The 22,984-nt window shown below is 36.9% G+C and overlaps 1 protein-coding gene across 3 annotated transcripts in view; it reads right to left on the bottom strand.

Annotated features, from left to right (window-relative positions):
- The window catches only part of CCSER2 (coiled-coil serine-rich protein 2), a 74,859-nt gene extending 52,292 nt beyond the window's left edge, over positions 1 to 22,567 (bottom strand). For 2 of the 3 annotated variants that reach the window (XM_010567885.1, XM_010567886.1), the window contains exons 1-3: positions 22,441 to 22,567; positions 7,633 to 9,097; positions 6,496 to 6,695 (exon numbers count right to left, since the gene is read on the bottom strand). In XM_010567885.1, the coding sequence (XP_010566187.1) occupies positions 6,496 to 6,695; positions 7,633 to 9,058 (1,626 nt within the window). In that variant the 5' untranslated portion in view covers positions 9,059 to 9,097; positions 22,441 to 22,567. Of the gene's footprint in view, positions 1 to 6,495; positions 6,699 to 7,632; positions 9,098 to 22,440 lie in introns of all 3 variants that reach the window. The other variant, XM_010567884.1, reaches the window with a different exon arrangement.
- Between the last annotated feature and the right edge of the window lie 417 nt (positions 22,568 to 22,984).

A 22,984-nucleotide genomic window follows, 5' to 3' on the forward strand; every position in this document is an offset into this window, starting at 1 on the left:
GGTCCAGTTATGTCACAGCAGTGGCCAGTTAAACTAGGCAGCAGCAAGACAGACAAACGTCTGGGGTCTCACAGGCTTGTCAGGCAGCATCTTCAGGTGCCAAAAACGGACCAGCTACTTCAAAATCCAAATTAGTCTAATATAGGTATGACAAGATTCCCCAAGACTAAAGCCATTATACTTCATTAAATATTGTTACACCACAAGAATAATGCCTTCTCCTTCCTTTCAACCTCACTCTCTCACTAAAGTACTGGACACCTACTCATGTAATTAGTTGTCACTGTACCAAATTCTCTAGCAAAGAAATAAATTTCAAAAAAAGTCTAACCACAAGATTAGAAGTGTGTATTTATTAATTTCATAATGAATCCAAGTCAGAATGGCACTGACTGAGGTGAAACCATCCTTTGGTTTCAGGCACAGAACAAATTCAGACCTTTCTTAAGTAACTGCCCAGTTGAAGTACACAAACTACTTCAAGAAGAATCATAGGAGCACACAATGTAATTAATTCTCTGTATTAGCTTAACCTTTTGCTAGCCAAAAGACATGTATTCTAACAAAGGAGGAAATGTAATTAGTCAACACTGTTTGGCTGAGTACAGACTGTCAAAAAAAATACAAGTGTCTTTTTTTAGTGCTGTCCTCTGCTTTGAGAAAGATCTTTATTGTTCTTTGCTGAGCCACAAATATATCAATAATGTAATACATACTGATGATAACACCAAGTATTACTATTCATTTTTAATTCATCCATCATTCTAAAAATAGACTCCGTAAGACTCACTCAAGGTCACAAAGTGTGGCATATCAGCAGTTGGGATATCTTTACTCATAGATCATTGAACTATTTTCTAAACTAATAGCTAGTACACTCAGTCTATCAGTGAACTAAAATATTCAGTTAATTCTGTCTTTTACTGGGGAAGAAAAAGAAAGCTAAATGGTGTACAAGTCTTTGCTCACTGGAACATCTTTGCTAATGGAGGATTTTAATATCAACTTGCAGACAGAAATGCAAATATAAGAATGATGAGAAAAAAGCCTGAGATGCTGGAAATCGAGGTGTTTCAGTTATGACTTAGAAAATCCAAGTAAGTTTAAGAGTCTTTGCTTCAATAATAAAATTATATGTGTGTATATATTCTTTCATATGAAAATGCAGATTTTACATCAAAGCAGTTTTTTTAACTTTTCTTTTACATTTATCTTCAGCATCTTAAAAGCTTAAGACACTTCACTTACAACATGAAAAGCAGAAAAAGAATCAAATTTCAGCTAGCTCATTAGATGGAAACTGCTTTTTATGTGTGCTTCTTGTAACTAGCTTGCACCTAAAGGGCTCATTTCAACGCTGCTCTTTTTAGAAAGTTATAGCAAAAAAAGAAATGTTTGTGTCAAGGAAATATACATACTTAGTTTCACTACACCCTCTTAAATGTATGAAAATGAAGCACAAGACCTTCTGAATACTCTATACTGAACGCCTCAATAAATCAACCTTCGCTTCTTATGAAAAACTTCATAAGAATGCAACTCATTTTCAGTATACTACTTAAATTGTGTTCAAGTCTGTAAACTTTGCTTTTAATTCAGAAAGCTTTTGTGCTGAAAATGCTTCCAATGGCTATTACATAGTGCTGCTAGTACAGTATGAAGACTCAATATTTACCTGTTTGGAATTAGCATTGTACCATTTCCAAAATAATTTCAGCATTTCTATCATAGTAGTACATAGTTCCATCAAAGAAACACAGTGGGCAGGAGGAATCTTATCTCAAATGGTAACCTCTAAGGGATTCACAATTCATAAAAGTCTCCCGAATACTAAGTTAAAAACAATCCTTATAGATCTGAATAGCTGTTTTATTCTATACTTTTACATTATCTTAAGCATACCTGCACTTGTATTTTTACTACAGATGTAACAAAACAGTCCAAAATTTAAAAAGCTCAGCTTCTCATAGAACAAGACCTATGGTTTTGCCATCAAGCTCCTGAAGAGAATGTACAACTAAAGAAAGGAAGATAGGTAGAAGACAATACCTAGAACACTTCACTCTACAGAAGTAAATGTATTAGAAATACACACATTACAAGTCTGAATTCACATAATAAATTACTCACTTGAGAAATCAAACTGTCAATTTAAAGCTTACTGTAAAGTCATTTTGAGAAGTGAATTATTAAAAAAATTAAGGTAATTAACACTAAATTATGTGTAAATAACTAAATTACTATAAGACATTAGTGATTGAACTAAACAAAGCCATTTTAGAAGCTTATTTTCTCTTTCTCTAAGTAGAGCATATTTCACCATATTTCACTGTGAGTACCTATGCCTCTTGAACCAGAAAGCATTCTGCCCAGTCTCAAAAAGTAATTCAGAATTGCCCTTTCACAAGCTTCAATCACAAAGGGGAAAAAAAATATAACAAAGCAAAAAAGAAATCTTATGAGATTTCAAAAATTACCTAGGAAGAAGAGAAAAATATAACTATCTCACACTCTGGCTAAAATTCTGGCCACATGTCAATAAATGACAAAACAGATTCATTCCAATGAGATCCAGATTTCATCCCAAGAGCAATTAAATTCTCAGCAAAGCAGCTAAAACCCATCTGTCTCTTCAAGCCAGATTTCAAGTATTACTCTATAATCCTATATTCTTGTAATTACATTGATGCTCACTCTGTATATACTCAAAATACTGGCTTTATTTATTTCAGCAAAAATTAATACAGCACAAACATTGTAAAATTACGAGATCCTACAGAAAAAATGGGTCAGAGGACTGATCTCTTTTGTCTTTTTCTAAGACAGGGACTTGATATGACCTGATAATACAGAGAAGTCTTGCAAGTTTCCTGTCTAAACCAATTTGCCCAAATTAAATTGCTTGAAAAGAAAAAAAAAAAAAACCAAAAAATCCCACAAAACAAAAAACCCCAAACCAACCAAACAAAAAAAACCCTGCAAACAAAACACAGCAGAAAGTGTACCTCACGTTGTTGAGCAGCTTTGTCATGAAACTGTAAAGCAGCTCGGTGTTAAAGTAGGTAGCTGAAACACGGGACATGAGCAAACAGTACAGGCTAAACGTTAAGTGAGAATACACATAGACAAAAATTGTCCATGTTGCTAATTTACAGAACCATCACAACTGTCTTCCTAAGCTTCAGTCTTCTTGCACAGAATTGAGCAGAAATACTATCAGTGATTTGTTGCTCAGCAGCAAAGACCAGTTGTTGAAAGGAGTATAAGGAATACCAATGAAATGAATGCTTAAAAACTTCAAAGGAGTTCAATTCTTAGAATGTTAACCAATTGATTTGTTGCCTTCAAAACTGGAATGAAACAAAAGTAGGGATAGTGGAAGAAGTTATTTTCTGTTACACAATTAGAGAATAAAAACATTTTCATCCTGACAAGGTCTCAAAGAAACCCACGCATGTCCTACTTAGCTGTAAGTCCCCATGGCACTGTTTTATGAGAGGTTTAGATTTGTATAACTTCTAAACTTCCAACACTGGATTGCACATTTTCTCCATAGCTGTTGGCTCAGTTAGTGAAGAACAGAAGGACTGTCCTAAAACTGGCCAAATTTATTTTACTGCCCCCCACCATGTCCTTAAAGCCAACCTCTACTGAGAAAAGCAAAGTTATCTGCTTTTCTTCTCCCCAAAAAAGGAACAAAAAGACTGAGCAGCCAGCAAGCTCCTTCCATTGTCTTCCTATTCTGGTTGCCGTTCCAGAAGCCTAGTTAAAATCACCTCTGCAAAAGCTGCCTTTCCAAAGACGGTCAAAACACTTCTAATCTGAGATTACCCAATAAGAGCTGCACCGCCACCTATAGAAAAATTTAGGACAAGCATTTAATATTTGCTGATACTAAGGATGACACAGCTTAAAAGACTAACAATACAGCAGCAGGATGGAAATTTAAAAAGGTGAATTTTGCACTAAACACTACCATTTACTCACAATCTAACTACCTGAATTGTTATTCAGCTACGTTGCTCCTACTCACCCCAGCCTGATGCCACGGAAACTCCAGAACCAACTGTTTGCTTTGGAGATTTCCATGGAAATATTAATTCCAAGGGGTAGTCAGGCTGGCATTAGCTCAAGCACGCAAAATTCTTATATCTGACTCATTCTTATATCAATTGGATTCTGACACACAGATATTAACTACTTTTATCTACACCATACTAGAGGACAGAAATCATGTAACTTGGTCACATAATGCCCAGCAATCAAAACATCTGATGTGCTGACTAATCACAACAATTACTCTTAACGCCTTCAGTTGTGGGGTTTTTTTAACCTGTCTTTATACTCAATGCCTGCAGAGAAAAGGAAAAACATGGAACAAAAGCTTACATTAACCTACCCAAGAACATCATCCTTCAGAAATAATGAAAAACTGTATCAGAAATTATTCTGCATCTTCAAATTAAAAGCAATCAGTGTTTAATCTTTAAGCTGAAGAAATCAAATGTATCATGCTTTCTACCAAAAACAACAAGCACAGGGAAAAAAAAACACCACTAAAAGGCAATTCAACAAACATTTCAGAGCTACATTTTCCCCTCAAAACCAAAGCTGACTGAAAATACATTTCTGCCTTGCAAAAATAGAAGATATATTATTGATGCTTCTCTCATTTAAGATAAAAATTCACAGTACAGCAAGCACTGTAATTCTGGAACAGCACTGACAAGATAAAAATCAAAATAAGTGGAAAAAACACATGAATTTTTAGATTCAACAGTAAGTCTTACTTACAACCTCTGCCTTTCTCCACTTCCTTAAACCTATTAAGCTCATTTTTCCATTTTTAAGCCCGCTCTAAAAAGCTATTTACTTTCAATAAACCAAAATAGTGAACAAAAATATCAAAAGCTTCTAATGTACCTCTGCTCCACAAGGCTTACAACAGCTTCTGTCAATCAGGACATTGATTGACTATCAATTCATACATACACACAGATTAATGCATGGAGGTCACATGTATCAAAAACCCTAGATACATAGTCCAAAAGCATGAGAAAGTAGCGTCTTTCATTTGTTTGCTAAATTACACTGTATGTATCAAAAATATCTATATTTAAAATTTATCATGGACAAAGTTTAAAAACTTCCCTTTTTTCCTGGCATGTGCATGCATGTGTCTGGGGAAAAGAGTGTTTGGTTTTGCAGTGGCCTACATTAAACTTTTTTGTCCCCTATAAACATCAATAAAGCTACAAAGCTCATACTGGAAAAGTCTCAAACTGCTTTTCCAAGCTGGCCACAATTACCACAAAAAGTTAATAACCATTTCTAAACTCTTTTAAGCACTACATCCCAACATTGTAATTTAAGACAGAAAGCAAACAATACCACAAGCAGCTGAAAATATATCAGGAATTTGTATGTAGTTACACATGAAAATATAATTACAAAGCTATGCCCAACTTTCAGGAGAAATCTCTGTTGTTCTGCTCTTGGGCTACAGCAGACAACCCTACTAAAATTACAAATCAAAGTCTGAGTAGGTGCCACAAACCCTGTCGAAGTCTGAAACTGGTATCTACATTACTAAATTGGCAGTGGTGACACAGTATCTAACACACCTGAAACACACGAAGCATGACACATTGAATATACAAAATTCTTTTTGTTAGAAGTTTTGATTGTTAGAATCATGTTAATAAAATCTGAGTTGCTTAACTAAAAAGTCTGTTCAGATAAAGGAATATTAACAGTGAAAAGTGATGAAGGAAAGACAGACAATATTTTCCTCACACCCACTGAAATCCCAAGGTTGGCTCCCTGAATTCAGCTGGAGGGTCACAGTACTGCAACAACTCTCCATCCATTCTTCAGACTGAGTGATGTTTCTTGCAGATCAGTTTTAAGTTTAGGAGTAAGAAAAAGTTTGTTATGTACCTTATGTATCACATTTGAGACACACAAAGAGTCCTGCTACAGTGAGCTACAGTCAGGTATCTACCTTCAAGATTCTATGCTTGAACAAACTGAGAAATCAAAGTAAGCTTCAGTTCAAAAGGGTCCTATTACAGTGGGTCCTATAAGTGTACAGTATAGAACCAAAACAACGGAAGAAGTCAGATAGGAATAGCTCTTTTCTTGTTTTTTCACTCCTAGGTTTAGAGTTGGTAGGAGATATTTAACCTATCATTTGCGTAAGTTATTTCCTTTACTCTTTGTGAGCACTACCATGAGATTGCATGAGGACGGACCTGTTCTGCCCTAACCTGAGAATAAGGAAAAAAAAAAAAATGTATGTAAATTACCTATCCAAAGTCACCTATCCAGAAACAGGAGCTCCTAAACAAGAAGTTTCAAAAAGCTATCAACTACAGAGGAAAGAGGAAACAATTATCAAGTAAAAAAATACAGTAATTCTGCTTTTAAAATATACTTAATAAGCAAAAACCTCAAAGCACTATAATTATGCAAGCTATGCATACAAATACATACTATGCTGTTCATTTCTGAAGATTCGTAACTTCCACATGGATGTACACTTCCAATAGGTTCCAACCCTTCTTCATCCCACATATACGTGCCATCAGAGCTGTCAGATGGAGAAAGCTCAAAAGAGGACCCAGCTCTGTAATTCATCTCTGGAGAAATCACATTCTCAGCAGTATGCTTTGTGCTTTCACTGTTGTCATCCACTGCTTAAAGAAAACAAGAATAGTTAAGATTCCAGAAACAATCTAATATTCAAAAAATAAATATTAAGATGTACAAATATTAAGATGTGTACTATTGGTGTTTTAACTTCTCTGAAACTGTACTGTAACAGAAATATCTGAAAGTGTTCTACAGTATTGTTCATTTATCCTAGAGCAGAAAACAGCTCAGGCTGGTTTGGTAGTTACACCTAAGCATCCTTCCAACCTACATCTTTGCTGGGCTTTTACACTGCACTAATTCACCCATCATAAAAGCTACTTTCTAGAAATCTGTATCTTTTTAAGATATTAGTAAGTGGGTCTAAAAGTATATCCTTTGGATCCAATCTTTCGACCGTAAAGTCTCTCAAAACAAGCATGTACTATGAGAAGCCCATCAGAGACTTGAGAATATGGCTTTTAAAAACATCTTCTGTCTCTTCCATGAATTCTTAAAGAATTAATATAGCATGCATCAGGAAAAAAACAAAAAAACCAGTGACATTCCTATTTATAAATTAACTGATTTAATTAGACACCCTACACTTATTCCCACTACTTAGAAGCAGTTACAGCTGTTCTCTGCCTACAGAGGTGGAGGAAGCGAGGGGGGAGGAGAAATTTCCTTAAAAGATCACCAGTCCAGAGAAATGAATAGCAAAGCAAGGATATAAAGAATCCCACAACCATAATGCAAGTGTGGTTGAAGGAGGTATCATTCATCCTTATCCCAAAGAAAAAGAGTTCTTCAAAATCATGCTTGGAAAAGATAACTATCATGCAGAAAAAGCGCTGGAAGAAAACAAATGGGCCAACACAGAGCCAAGTTGCATTCAGAAACAATTCACAAGCAATGGGCAATTATATAAAACAACTTCATTACAGTTACAGACTCTTGATTTAGTACCTAAAATTTCAAACAGAACAAAGTATTTACCAGACACGTTTATATCAAGCCAGTCATCAGCATTACAGCCACTTTCCTTGAGAGAAGTGAACGGCTCGATCGACGTTATACTCCCATGCTCTAATTCTTGAAGGCAGCTCTCCTTTTGCGGTATTTGTATAGTTCTGTTTGGGTCTTCTATATCTATGAAATCATCACTGAAGTCTTCACTCAAATCATTTTTTTCAGAGGATGACAAAGAAGATATAGATATTTCATCTCCATCATCGCTCATACACATGACTTTTGACCCATGTTTTCCCATACTTTCATGCAGGCCCTCATCAGAATCCGTTCTTTGAGCATTGCTCTCTATAATACTGTTTTTCTCAATTGCTCTATTAATATTTGTTGAAATTTCAGAGTTCTCCACAATGCACGTGTCAGGAGTTGTACTTTTGCTGCCATTCACGATATTTCCAGCAAATCGCTGCCTGGTAGGCTTCAGCAGAGAAGGCCGATTTAATCTGTATCCAAAAGAAGGTGCTGACCCAGATCCATTCGACAGTGGGGGCTTCTTTGAACAAGGAGCTGACATACCGGAGTAGGGCCTGGTAAATCCGTACTTCATAGGTTCATTTCCATTGGGTACATCCAACTGACGTGCATTTCTTGACAACAAAGTCGACCTCTGAGATGTCCTGGCAGCTAGATTTTGACTATGATAAGGCCTTGTAAGATCCACAGCTTTATTAAAGGAATGTGACCTGGTTAAAGATGCAGTGGGAAGGAAAGAATTCTGAATGGAATGTGAAAAACTTTGTGATCTTACCATTTTTTCACAGGAAAAAGCCTTGCTATTGTCTGTAGATTGTGCCAGGCTTTCTCCTGAACTTGTCCTTGTGGCACTGGAATTAGCTCTAGGTCTCTGCAAACCTACGACTGGTCTATTTCCATAAAATCCATTTAAATGTGATTTTGGAGCATTGAGTCCAGAATATGAGGTCCTTCCTGACAGGGTACCTTTGGCGAATTTTGCTGAACTAGAGAGTCCAGGCAAAGACTTTGGGTTTAATTCCTCAGTAGAAGATACAAACATATTGGTTTGCTTTGCTGCTTTTGATGCAACCGAAGCAGTACTGTTCAAGCCCACCCTGAGCACATCATTACCCAATGCTCCTTGAGATTGAGAATACTTCTCAGAATCAATTAATTTTTCATTACAGTTATGCTTAGAGTTTGTCTCTCTCCCATTTTGATCATGAAGTTGATATTTATTTGATTTTTTCCAATTGAAAGAAAAGGAAGACATGCGAACAGTGCCATTGTGCTTGCCAAAACTTTTGCCACCATTATTGCCTGCTAAACTAACAGCCGTCCCATTCGGCATAGGTTGCAAAACACTTCCTAAAGTTTTCGTTCCATATTTCGGTAGCCTGGAAACCAAGGATGTCCTGATTTGATTTTTTTCTTCCATGAGCTATTGGGTACATTGGTCCTTAAAGAGTGCTTGAATCTGAGGAAAAAAAAAAATATTAGACCTGAATCAACCACACATTAAACATAATTTTATATACATTTGCATCTATATGTTTACTACATTCCTGTGCATAACTATACCATGGTGATACAAAGTAACCCATACAACTTTTGTGAACTCCAGAGAAATACCTGTCACCAGTAGTTACTTGGCAGTAAGGTGTTATTCAGGTCACACCTTCCTCCCCCAACTTTCATTCTCTATATAAATGGCCCTTTTTTTTTTTCCTTCCTTTTGAAATCTATAAAATAAGCTTAAAAAGGAGTTGGTTTTTTTTTTTTCCATTTATCTATTTCAAGCAGCAAACTGAATTTTTCAAGTGTTACAATTATTAAATCACATACTTAAGACTTGATATTTAAAAAAAACCCACAAATAGAACATGGCACAAACCTGTAGTCAGCAATGTAAAACTGCAAAAATTATAATGTAAAGTCCGACTAAAAGCTAGTTTTTTGAAAATTATTTTCTTCAGTTTCCCCAATGTCTATGTTACAAGATACAAAATAATCACTCATCATCATCACCTTCACCACATCATTTTTTTTTCCAGATCTTACTGTTATCCCCAATTCAATATGAAAATTCCTAGCTGTTTTTTCCTCTGAAATGAAAACTGTAGTCTATTTTGGTCATCATCTTATTCATGTACAAGACTTGAGGTACAGCCCAACAGTTATGTAAGGTCAGTGCTAGTAAGTGAATTCAAAAGTTTCACTTCTGTGCAGCGACACATGAACACATAACAGTAGCTACAAAAGTACGAGATAGAAAGATAATTATAGCATTCATGCATTCCCTCGTATCTTGAATTTCACTTCCGTCCACCTGGTTTGGAATACAGGTATTCCACTACGGTCATGTCACTTTAGTCTATTTTATATAACACTTATTTTATAAAGCCATATCTGCTTTACAGACACATCTTTGCCTCAAAAGTTTTTGCCTTGAGAATTACGATATCCTTGCTTTGATATACTGCTTTTTGTTTCTTCCACACTCATCCACATACCCATCCTACTATTTGGACAACTAACTGTGTCTGTATCACCTTTTTGTACAGCACTTAGTCTGTTTTGCCTGGCTATACAATATGAACAACTTGTCTACATGTTATTATTAAAGACTTGCAATTCAGACAATAAGGCCTTGCGAAGTCTCCAAGTTTCAATGTTTCATCTTAAGGCAAGTTTTACTCTTGTGTTAAATTCTGTATTTGCAAGACCAGGTTTCTGTTTTTTCCAAGACAGTTGTAAAAGAGTATCTTGCTTTTGCTAGCCACGATGTTATGTTTTCGTCAGTTTCACCCGCTGGTCTTACAATGGTGTAAAGACACAGAATTTCAGTCATTTATGTTATTCCCTAAAACTATGATCCGTGTTTCTCTTTTCACAGACCTACACACAGCTGGCAGGACTAAAAAACCCAGGAACATTTTTAACCCACAGCAATCATGGTGAGAATCAACACACGGCAAGTAACATACTTATTCAAGGTATAGAAAATATCTTGTGTAACCACAGCAAGCATTACCTTAAAGGGAGTCACTCCCCAAGCTGCAAAACCTCACTAAGAAACACTTAAGATAAAATCAAAGTAGCATTAAATTCATGCAAACAGAAGTGCCCTTAGGATTTTGTAAATGAATAGGATGCCCCAGAGCTGTACTTCTGGAAGTGGATCTACATTAAAACGATACAAAACGAAACATACTCAGAGACATGGCTTCTTAGGGGCTTCTAGTGTAGTGAAAATACCAGAATCCACATCCTACAACTGGTAGAGCGCATTTCCATTCAGAACCACACAAATCCAGAGTTTTCAAATACTGTTAATTCTTGCACACCAGAGACATAACCCTCACCTAGGTGTACAAAGCAGCAAACAAGTATTTCACCCTGGCGACAGCAAAACATTTAGCTCACTGTGTATAATACGTGCCTATATGTAGATTTAGGTGTCTAAAGTTAGACATCTCAAAAACACTATGACCAACATCATTTACTAAGAAAAGCATTCACAGCATCTCATTCGTGTATCTGTACCTATAAAAAAGAAATTTGCCAACAGTGTACCTGTATACCTTGCAAATGCAAAAAACATTATGCTTTAGTATCACATGTCAACATCAAAGATATTTATTTTATGCCAAACATATACGGTAAAGGCAATAAAGTACACTTTTTTTTTAATAACTCCATGCATAAAAAATGGCCTTTAACATTATGATATATTCATTCACAGCAAGCATCGTACTGCAGATCCATCAAAAGATATCCCAACTCTAATAAAAAGGCTCAAGTCTCATAAAGAAATCTTCCGAATTAAGAAAGTTAAATTAGAAAGCTGCTAATTTAACTTTCATGCTTTATGGATAATTCCCTTTTCACATCTGTCTACCATCTCTCAGGTGGCTGCAAAATTTAAATGAGGCCATTTAGTTAGATTGCTTTAATCCTCCACCAAGTGCTGCAAATTAAACTTGAAAAGAAGACCTTTCAGTTCTCTAGGAAGGGTGCCTGCTCATTTATCCTTAATTGGGAAAAGACAAAACATTATCTTCAAGAAAACTGTACTGATTGCTTAAAACACTTCAGATAATTAAATTAAAAGACAAGCAATACTTGTCTGTGTTTGATTAGCTACATAACTGTAACTACTCTGTCGCCTTTTCAATTCTAGGTTGCATTTGTTTCGCTGAAATACAATGCCATCAAAAAAAACCCCAAAACTTAACAGTATCATATCTTGTATCATGTTACTTTTCCCAGAAAATGGGACATTTTCTTAAGTTCTCTTAAACATCCTCAATCTTGACATACATTTACTACTAGAAATTACACTACCCTAACAATGAAATTCCCTTATCAAGAAGCACAGTACCTGCCAGTTACAGTATGATTTCTGCATCCCACAAAACTCAGGTTCAATACAATTTAAGTCGTATTCTGCTGTACTATAAAGAAATTCAAAGTATTTTTAGACATCAGCAATTTATGGATTTTTTTTAAAAAGACATTTGAGCAAACAAGTCTTATATGCTTCGCCTTGGGAAACAGATTTTCTAGTGCACACAAGCCTAATCGGGAATTAAGCTAATTATAAAGAGCCTAGTCTTACATAATGATCCAGGGAAAAGGAATTAAAACTTACAGACCCTCTCTGAAGTACAATCTGAATTAACTGAAAAGCTGCTATACCCTTACCTTCAAGGATATTCAAGATCCTGGTGATAAGCAAAAGGATATTCATTCTTACTCTCCTTTGTGCTTTCTGTATAGGATTATTTACACCTCGACAAGATCCTCCAACGTTAGTTTCAACTAGCAAACACAACATTCACTTTTACTTCATTCACAGTCTGTCTCAGCAACATCAGGAAGGCCATTTCCTATATATTAACTTCTCAGCAAAGTTTAGTTTTGCATCTGAGACTCCACCCTACGTGTTGTGGAATGATTATTACAGCAGAAGACAGCTTAAGGTTCATACATTTCAATATTTGGGCACCTTAAAATATCGCAATCCCTATGATCCATGCTAGAGAGCTAACAGCATTTTCAAGTTCCAAAGAGATTACTATGAGTGGGACCAAATTCCCCTCCTATTGTCATAGGAGTGTGGAATAAACAGCTCGCAGATGAAACGTACCTGACAGACTGGTGACAGACAAGAGCAATTCTGCAGAACTATTGCTATGCCAACAGTTTCAGATGTATGTTTCATTATTCTTAGCAATTTTAAGACCACCTAAGCAGAAATACTGTGGAGCTAACTTAACTTGCTTTTCTTAGAGCAACTTCCTCCCAGTGTGAAGAATATTTTTGAGGCAGACAAACATAAGTTTGTGTAACAGGATTGTGCTGGAAAAATCAAGATAGTCAACACCTCCTTGCTGCTTCTGGGTAACAAAAATGACACTTTCCTGTAGGTCTGCAAGAAGCTCGCAGCTACAGCGGCACACAAGCTTCCTTACCTATCCAGAAACATTATGTCCATCAGTGTCCATATATCAGCAAACACCAATTATTAATCAGTCATTTTTTTTGGTATTTGGTGTGGGCAGACTGACAGAACAACTGCTATGAAGCCTGTGAATAAATAAATTATTCATATTTCTGCCATCATGTGCTGGATATTATTGAAGCCAATGAAGTTTAATGACCACATTTGCCAAGCCAGACCTTATACTCCTATTATTTGCCTTCCGCAGAAGGCCTAAGAATTAAGATACTGTCTAATTCTACTTGTTTGGCTCAGTGACAGGTGATCTGAAGCAGCAGTTTACCAATATTCATGCATATTTATCTTGCCAACTCTACAGTGCTAGAATTTCCAGGGACCTTCATTCTTCTTCCTATAAAACAAAAGCATATTTCTAGTATATAAAAAACATGGACAGGAAAGTGAGAACATTCCTCCAATGGTAAACTAAATTATCTCCTCTAGTGAAAAGCTTACTTGGCCACAGCATTACATTAGGGTAGAGAAAACAACTGTTAACTACTGTCCAACCAGTGCAGAAAATGAGTGAAGCCTACCCTTGGGAAGTGAAGAGCAAATGGCAGGCCACGAGCGGATGGCTTGAGGCAGGCACAATCTACTACCTTAAGTAACAATTACATCCTGTTTTCTGCACCACACTTTTAACAGGAGAGCCCTGCTGAAATCTGAGACACAAGACCACCTCTTCAAGGTGCTATGGACATGCTTCAAGACAGCTGCTCCTAACTTCCCACCGGCTTTCATGATAACCAAGATGCCCTCCACACAGAAAAAAGATACAAATTTGCCAACCTGAAAAAAGATTGTAGTTTACTTCTAATTATAATCTGCTGAATCTAGATACACCTCAGGGCTTTGTGAATTCAAGTGCACATGTAGTATTTCAACTCTGTCCACTGTGCATGGCTTACAAAAACCACCTCCGTATACCTCTGCGTTTTAACACCACAACTTCTATTTCTTTATTTATTTTTCTATTCAGGACACATAGAATACAGATCTTTTCACCACTGATCTGTGGTGAAACTTAAGCATTAAGAACTATTTTTCTTAAAAATGTAATTTAAAAAAATGCATTAGGACAGTTACGTGAAAATATCTTATTTCCACCAGCATATGGACATACTGAATGACATAAGGGAAAAATCAGGCAGAGCCCTGCAACAGGTGCAGAAAAAGTCTTCTTTAGCAAATACTTCAGAACACTGACTGCAGGATGGGTAGCATGACTGCAAGTCAATTTTCAGCTTTAAGAGGACCATAAGAGCTTAACAGAATCAAAGAAACTGGCAGGAGATCTAGCTAGCAAACACCTGCTCTGAGCAGGACAAGCCCTGAGGAACTGAGGATGATAAATCCTGAGGAAATTCCACATGTTGTATAAATGAAATTGAATCAGAATACAACTAGAAATTCTGACAGCTCCAGGATTGAACTGAGTATTCACAACTGTCTCATATTCTCTTGTGCACAGACTGGCTACAGTTCAGTGAAAAAAGCCACCTTCTCTCAACTCCAAGATCCAGTAAGATTTATCAGTTCTGCAATAAAATCCTCCGAGCCTGCCTGCCTTCCTTTCTTCTCCTGTCTTCAGTGTCTCCAAAACACTTCTGTTCTTGAATCAATTCCCATGCTTTATGAAGGCATCCATGAATTTGTCTCTCCCTTTCCTATGTCCAAACTGCACAGTGGTTAATACTAGCATCCTTGACAGTCTGCCTTTTGAAGGTACCATAGCCATAAAGTATGGTAAGAAATTCCAAGACACTCAATGCTTAGTTTTCTGTTTCTCTGAAATGATTTTGTTCTTCTGTGTTCAAAGTTGCGAGATTCTGTTCCCAGATGTCAGAAAGCTTAGAGGTAAGTCCTTCTCTATTCTTCCTCCCTCACACTTTGGTATGCTGATGTTCCACCCATTTGCAAAGTTTGATCTATCAAACATTAAGCAAACCAGTTAGTTATCCAAGCTGCTGTTGCGCTGAATTACATTTACTGCTGGTCAGAAAGCACTAGGTCAAGGAATATAAGCAAAGCATGATAAAGGGAGGAGAGAACAAGAAAGACATCATGAAGAGATTAGGGCTTCTGTATTTCTAATATTGAACAGTATCTTTAGTCAATACAACAAAAAGATGTGATGTTCCTTGCAATCTTTAAAAGCATTGTTGTTATTCATCAGAATATGGTTTCTTAATGCTTTGTAAGGCTACAGGACACACACTTACTGGAGAAAAAGAAATAGGGAAATGCAGCTCTATTTTGTAGAAGAAAGCTACTAGACTACTTCCAGAATCAAAAACTCCATTCACATCGCTTAGGGCCACACTCTCAATTCACTCTCCCATTAATGCTATTTACACTGAGTATCAGGCACCTCAAGGAAGAAAAAAAGGGCTAAGTGCTATCTGCCCAGAAATGTAAGCTTTGTCATAGTTTGCCCACTTGTGCTCTACATATTAGTAAAATAGAGACTATACATTTTAAACCCCGAATTTTTACATCAAACCTTACCAAAAGGTTGAAACAAAACAGGATTTGAGTTATCATAAAAGCCTTAAGATTATATTGAAAAAAAAAATGTCATGCAAATATTAACTGCAAGTAAGATCTTTGCTAAAGTTTCTGAAATAGGTAAATTTGGCCTGATTTTTGGCATTCTTACACAACTGATAAGGCAGAAGGCAATCAAGGTCCAGGTGCTTATCCAGCTGCAGCAAGGGAGCAGCTTCAGGACAAAGAAAAGAAGATGGAAGAAGATACTTGGGGGTAGGGATATATTACTCCCAATAAAAGAGAATATAAGAGCCTGCAAAAAGGAAGAAATAGACTTTAAACAGTGCACTTTCACATTCCTCTTAAATGTTAACACAGGTTATTATAGTTCATTCATAAATGAGAAATGAAATGCAATGACACTTACTCTTTTCTGCATTAGTGCTGACAGCCTAACTGTTCTCAGGGACAGAAGTCAGCTAGCAATGGGAATAAAGCATTGCAGAGGCACAACTCCTCTCTGAAACCGCCAATCATCTGATGCATCCTCTTGGAGGAAACCATCAATTCCCTTCTTCAAAAGATCTACTCTTCTTGCCACAGCAGAGGCAAAACATAGGTCTACTCTGACTTGGTCAAAATTCTGGAAAATGCCTTCAGTAAGACGTAAAGGTGGCTCAGACACTGGTGGACATTGGGTTTTCCTTAAGTTGGCTTTTGCGCACTCTTCCAATCACCCATCCAAATGTAGCAGAGCCATAGCTTGTTAGATCTGAACTAGCGATGTCAACTCTGTACCTCCAGATATAGACACCATACACTTCCTTCAGAACACAAGATACAGAACATAGTAAGGCTTTCACTGGAAATCCAAAGAACATAAGGCGCAGCTGATAAAAACAGTACATTAAACGTGCTGACCCCAAGAACAGCTTTGAAAGCATTGTGAGAGACAGATGGGATACATTATAATAAATCAGAAGCAGAAACAACTGACATAATCATGACTGATACACCTAGCTCTGATGCAGAAACACTCCTGCTAGAAGGAATTAAATTATGTGGATTACTTCATTTGTTATGTTACACAGCGAACAGCCTTCTGTGAACAGAACCACTGCAACAGATTCAACCTTAGCAAGCAAGTCATGTAGACCAAGCTTCTTCAGTAGGGTAGCTTAACAGCTCTTAAACTGCAGAAGATGTACTGTTCTCAAAATCTTTGTTGGTGAAGAGATAAAGAGCCTTTATTTGCTTCAATTCTTTGATGACATTATTCAGTTTAAATTATTACCAAATTTGCAAGGATAATAAACAGAAAGGGGAAAACCAAACTAAGACAAGACACTGTCTGCCTGCCTTACAGATCTAACACTCTGCAACCTAAAGACAAAGTTGTATGCTACAGAGAAGAAAAGAACTAAACTATCATATTACTCGAGCATTATTCACACACACACACACCACACAGAAGTACTGTGACCATAAAGCACATCTATATCTAGGTTACCCTCCCATGCTGTCTTAACGCTTGCTTGTATTTGGCAAGATTTCTATCCTGGAAGATAACCCATAATTGTGTGTATGTATGTGCATGTGTACATACGTATTCGAAAGACTCTGATCTTTCCCATTTGATGAAGATAGCTGCCTTTCACAAAAGTTTTAAAGACATCACTGTCTAGATCATAAAGGCAAATTAAATTTTATGCTGTAGTTAATATTGACTGAATAGTGCCAAACAGCAACTGCAGTCTAGAATCCAAGCTTTCTAGAAGTCAAATGGTGGATCTCAGTCTCCTTTCAAAAAATTTTGTGATTATGTCAGCATCAAAGCAACTGATAGCAGAAACAGGCCACTGCTTTTGCTGATGGTATTATTCCTTCAGCAACAGCATTTCATGTTGGTAATTTCAATTTTTCTGAATTTACTCTTACAAGACAGATTAATCTGTCTCCGAGTTCAGACATAAAAGCAATGTCATTCTGCGAACAAGTAGGAATTACCTGCTGTTGTCTGGCAAATATTTCACTTAAAAATAGAGGAGCCTCCCTTTTCCCTCAGAACTATCTACTGTCACCAAATGATTCAAACACACCACTCCCATCTCTAACTCTACTAGGAAAGACTTACTTCACCATTAATTCAGTAATGAACTAGAGAGTCAGCTTCCAGTTACCGTTTTCTGCTACTTATTTAGTAATGCATGCTACCTGGAGCAGGATTTTCTTGCTGATAAGAACAGGCAGGCTGGAAGCCAAGTGAAACTTTGACTACAACTGATTATAAATGGAGATATCCCTTTTTAGACAGCCACCTTGTCCATCCTACTCCTCTAGTTTGTTTATTCAACTGATGCATCTTCTCTATGTAAGAACACTGAGCTGTCTTGAGCTAAAACCCTCTTACAGTGGTACAAACAGATATTGTTCAATATATTTTTGTATTGATTATATAATGACTAATGACAGAAACCCATCTGAACCACTACTGAACAGTTTATCTATGTAGGTATCTTAAGATTAAAAATTCCCATTAGTTTAAATCTGCAGTGAGGATGTGCTTACCACCAATACATAAGGTCTTTTTTTTCCCTCCAGACGCACATGCTCATTCTTTCTACTGCTGCCTAAGAATTCTAGCTATAGGTTAAGCTGAATGACATGCAGAGATAATTGAAGGAGACTGCATGTAATTCATAGACTCACTGGTACTGAGATATCTTCAGTAAGCCTGAAGAGGTTCACAGGTGACAATTGAGCAAGACTAGACAAGATGAAGCAGAAGGATGATAGAACAAAATAGTTCTAGGAATTTCTTTTCTACATATTGCCAATGCTATTTCAACATAGTTTAGGTTTTTTTCAAAAGATCAAGACCTTGAGACAAGAACAAGTTAAACCACTGCTACAGAATTTTTAAAAAATCATATTGTTTAGTCAGCCACTGCTGAATTAAAAAAAACAAAAAAACGCAAAAAAAACCCAGAAAAAGGACTGATAAAGAAAACCTTTAAAACTTTTGTCATGAAAGAGAGCAAGTGAACTCTGGATAAGCTTGAAATATTATATAAATCATAATATTTGTCTGGGTTTGGAACATGGCAATTCAATGTCCAGATTCAATTCTCCAGCTCAGCTGTAGAGTTCCAGCAGTCAAACTTACTTTAAAGGTGATGAATAAAAAGTCACACTGTCTCCTGCGGTAGCCTTAAAATAATGCACTGGGAAGAGAATGAGCAGGGCAAGCACATAATGTGACTTTCTCAACTTTCAACTACTTCCAATTCATAAGATTTCTTGAATTTGATGTAGTTTGTTTAGGAACCCTCCACAATCCTGTCCAACCTGTCCTTGAGTCCCTAAACTTTTTCCATCCATGACTGCCTTAAGCAAGGAGTCCCAGAGCCCTACTAATAATACTTTCAAAGGTTATTTCATTGCCTTGCACAGATTCCTGAGGAGAACTACTTGTAAACTCCCTACATTGCAAGAACTGGCCACTGATTTCTGCTCTCCTTGCTACCAAACATAACAGTTACATTGATCAGTTTGTTTCATATCTATGTGCTTTCAAGAAGATACTGGATCACTTGTATTCTTTGAAGTGAAGTCTGACTTCTCTTCAACATCCACCCCTAACCAAAAATATTGCAGTCATATACTGGCATATTATAGCTTTCAGTCAAAACTTGCTTATTTCTGAACCACATCTTCAAAGTATCACTTTCTTGCTATTGAATTTCATTTCATTAGTGCTGAACACCTACAGCTTCTGTCTACAATTCTGTCTACAATAACTGATTGCTATTAATCAGTTCCCAAGCTCTCTAAAAGTATTCCAGTACCAAGCAACTTCGCAAGTTTGCCACAGCATAACAAATATAAACATGTTTTTAACTACAGACTGGCAGCTCTCTAAGTATTTTAAAGTGTGTTTTGTATTTTCTTACTGATTTTCTGATAAACGAACACAGTTATATCCAAATGTACCTATCAAGGTCAGTTTTCTACAACACAGAAAACACAGGTACTTGTTATATCCTCATACATTTGCAATGGTAAAAAAAAAAAAAAGATTCTCAAAGAAACTGATATGTGTAGCTTCACTTGTAACTTCACTTACTAGTGACAGCCTGTCCACAGGATCAGTTTCTCCCACATTAGCTTACAGAGTTACACAGTGACAGTCATCTATGCTTATAATTTACTTGAATTTAAAGGAAGCTGATACATATAATTTGTTTTGTTTAATCAAGATCTCAAATATAGTCATGGTAAAGTGTTATTTTTATAAACTATCATTTCAGAGAGCTTTCATGTCTGAAAAGATTTACACAGACAGGGATTAGGTTTGGTGGTGGTTTTTTTTAAACTCTGTTTACTGATGGACAAGGCTATACAGGATGAAAGATTCTGCTCCTTTCCTCAAGTCTCCTGCTATCAGCAGTAGCTTTGGCGTTGCCAAGTTTCCACCTATGCAAGTTTGCCTTACTGAGATGAAGGTTAGTTAAAAGTCATAGCTTCCCTCAAATAATCAAAAATACTGATCAACACATCTATGTAATAATTTCCTCATATAAGACTAGAAAAAAATGCATTTAGGTAAAACCTATCTTTAATATGATTCATGAAAAGAACACGAGTTGAAGTACCATACAAATTCAGATGGTAGTGAGAATCTCTATGTCTATCTAGAAGAGTAGTGAGCATCTCTGTATCTATCTAGAAGACATTCTTGAATCTCCAGCTCAAAGTACACATGGTATTTTTGAGTCAAGAGAACCCAGGATATTCAGTCCTCCCTTGACACTTTGCTTAACTTGCGCTGTGTGTGTCACAAGCCATCTGGGCTAATTCGGCTAAAAGCATAGGAGTTCTTTTGCTTCAGGGAACAAATTCAGAAATTGCTTGCAATTTAAGGGTTATTCCAGATCTATAACTTGTTCAACCACCACATAAAAGTAAAACCTTATCAGCCATTTTCCTCTGGCTAAGAAGCCAAGGCTCCTTGCAGTGAGAACCTTGCCAACATTAACCATACTTCTGCTTCAATCAAAGCCATTAAAATGCACTCTGCAGAAGACTACCTCAACTCATCACGGCCTAAGTGCTCACAAAAATCCCAACAATCTGTAGTGAAAACGTCATTTTACTGAGAACTTGTGACACCAGTTCCCCACGTGACCAGGGATAAGCATCCCCCACCCTAGGACTTTCTTGCTTCACTTACTATAGGATATTCTCAGAACTGCTCCAGCTGAATCCTCCCTTTAGAACAGAGAATAGCTAGTGAGCAAAGTCCAGATCTCTGCAAATCAAGATACTTTTGATCAAGGAAGAAACAATATTCTCAGAATGTCTCCCAAAATGTACCTATCTGATTGAAGTTTAAGAGCAAGCTGGAGTGTGTGTCCCAGAGGTACGAAGAAATGCAGAGACCTACACTGACTAGCTAAACTTCAACTTCGGAATAATTATTTTAACGCTGTTGGGATTTTATTGTAACATACGTGTTCGGGTATCCAGAGATTTACATAAGCTTTTTTATTGCTCCAATTGAAACACAATACAGGATTTTAAACCTAATTATCAAAAGCACCATTAGTATTTTGATCTTCTTAGTATCGCTGTTGGCACAGAATTTGACCCTGCCTGAAAGCTTCTAATTAAGATGATGGTGTTGCTGTTTAAACTTCCAAACAGTGGCTAAAAGAGACCACCACAACCACTGCTGCAAATGGCTACCTTTTATTCCTTCATCTCTCTTCTGTTTTCAGAGATCTGCACTTCCTAACAATTTCAGGCAAGCAACATTCGCCTGAAGACTGGTGGCACGATGGCTTTTTATCTAGAGAGCCAGTGCCAACACTTATTTGTCACTGGTTTATTCCAAATAATCAATCCGTCTTAAAGGATGATCAGGTCCAAAAGAAACAGGTTTTATTCCAGTGAGCTTTTACATGAACAGTTCTATTAAACGGGATTACTCATTAGCATGACAATACATTAAATGGGATCATTATGTTAATTGAGATCATTACTATTCATTTTTTCTATGTTCATATATATTATTACTTCAGTTCAAAACCACAAGGTGTTACAGTGGTCAAAAATATCAAATACAGAAATCTTCTAAACCTGAAACATTTCTACTGTTTAAATAGCTTTACAATTAGAAGACAATACTCAGCTGTTCTTGGAGTTCGTACATTGAGATTTCTATAATGAAAAGTACTAACTGCGAGCAAAGATTAAACTTTGACCTTAAAAACATTTTTTTCTTCTGCAAGTTGTACATTCATGTAGATCCTTGGTTAACATTTAGATAGCTGTTATTACTAAAGTTCCATTTGTTAGGCATGCACCTCTTCAGCTTGGAGGCATTAAATTCAAAATGGGCCCACAGAATTTAGAGTTATGCGATCATTACATGCATGTGAAAATATCTGCCAAATGTCATCCAGTATCACCAAAAAAAATGTAAATATTTACTGCCTCCCACTAATATGATGAAGAGTTTTGTATTTTTTACTGCTCCAGAAGACATACTTTTAAGGTTTCAGAGAATATTTAAAGTGGTTCTCAATTGTAAGAACATAACAATATGAGACCTTAGATCCACCTCCATTTCCATTTTAATACCTTTGTAACGAAAAATTCTGTTCTGCATCAAATTGAGGCTCAAAGCCCACAAACACCAGGAACAAACCTGCTACGAAGATGAAGCACCAATCCTACCAGTTGAACTAATTCCCCTGAAAAGTGGTAGACATCTTTATACAACGTACCAGATGGAGTCCCAGATCTACAATCCTTACCTTAATTTGTTGTCTGGCCTGTACACTAATGCTCTGCTACAGCATAAAGTTCCCATTCGGTTTTGCTTTCTTTAACTGAAGATAAACAGCTCGACTCCCTCCAACTCAAAGTTAAAGGCTGAAGTTGCCTACGGTTCATTGTGTGTCAAAGTACATTCGACAGAACACGATGTTAATAGCGGGCTCTGGATGATGAAAGCAAACTCTTAGTGTCGTTAACGCGAAATCGCCGTAACGTACATAACATTCCCTTGTTGTTATTAGCGAAATCTGAACAGATTATAGACAAAGCAGATATTCCACCTTTTTATGTTTTTTTTTAAACTGCTGTCTTTGAACAGCCACATACTGGGTGCTTTTGCTTCTTCCCCTTTTGGGGGCTACGAAGGGATCTTTGCGGCCAGGGCCCTCAGCAGCTGTTTCCCGATATCCCCGCCGGTACGTCTCAGCCAGCAGAGAGCCAGGAGACGCATAAACCACCGCAAAGCAGGAGCCGACGGAGGAAGGCAGCGGCAGGCCTGCCGCCCCAGATCGCCCTTCGCCT

The sequence above is a fragment of the Haliaeetus leucocephalus genome, unplaced genomic scaffold, assembly GCF_000737465.1.
Source record: "Haliaeetus leucocephalus isolate CR32 unplaced genomic scaffold, Haliaeetus_leucocephalus-4.0 Scaffold229, whole genome shotgun sequence".
NCBI classification, from domain to species: domain Eukaryota; kingdom Metazoa; phylum Chordata; class Aves; order Accipitriformes; family Accipitridae; genus Haliaeetus; species Haliaeetus leucocephalus.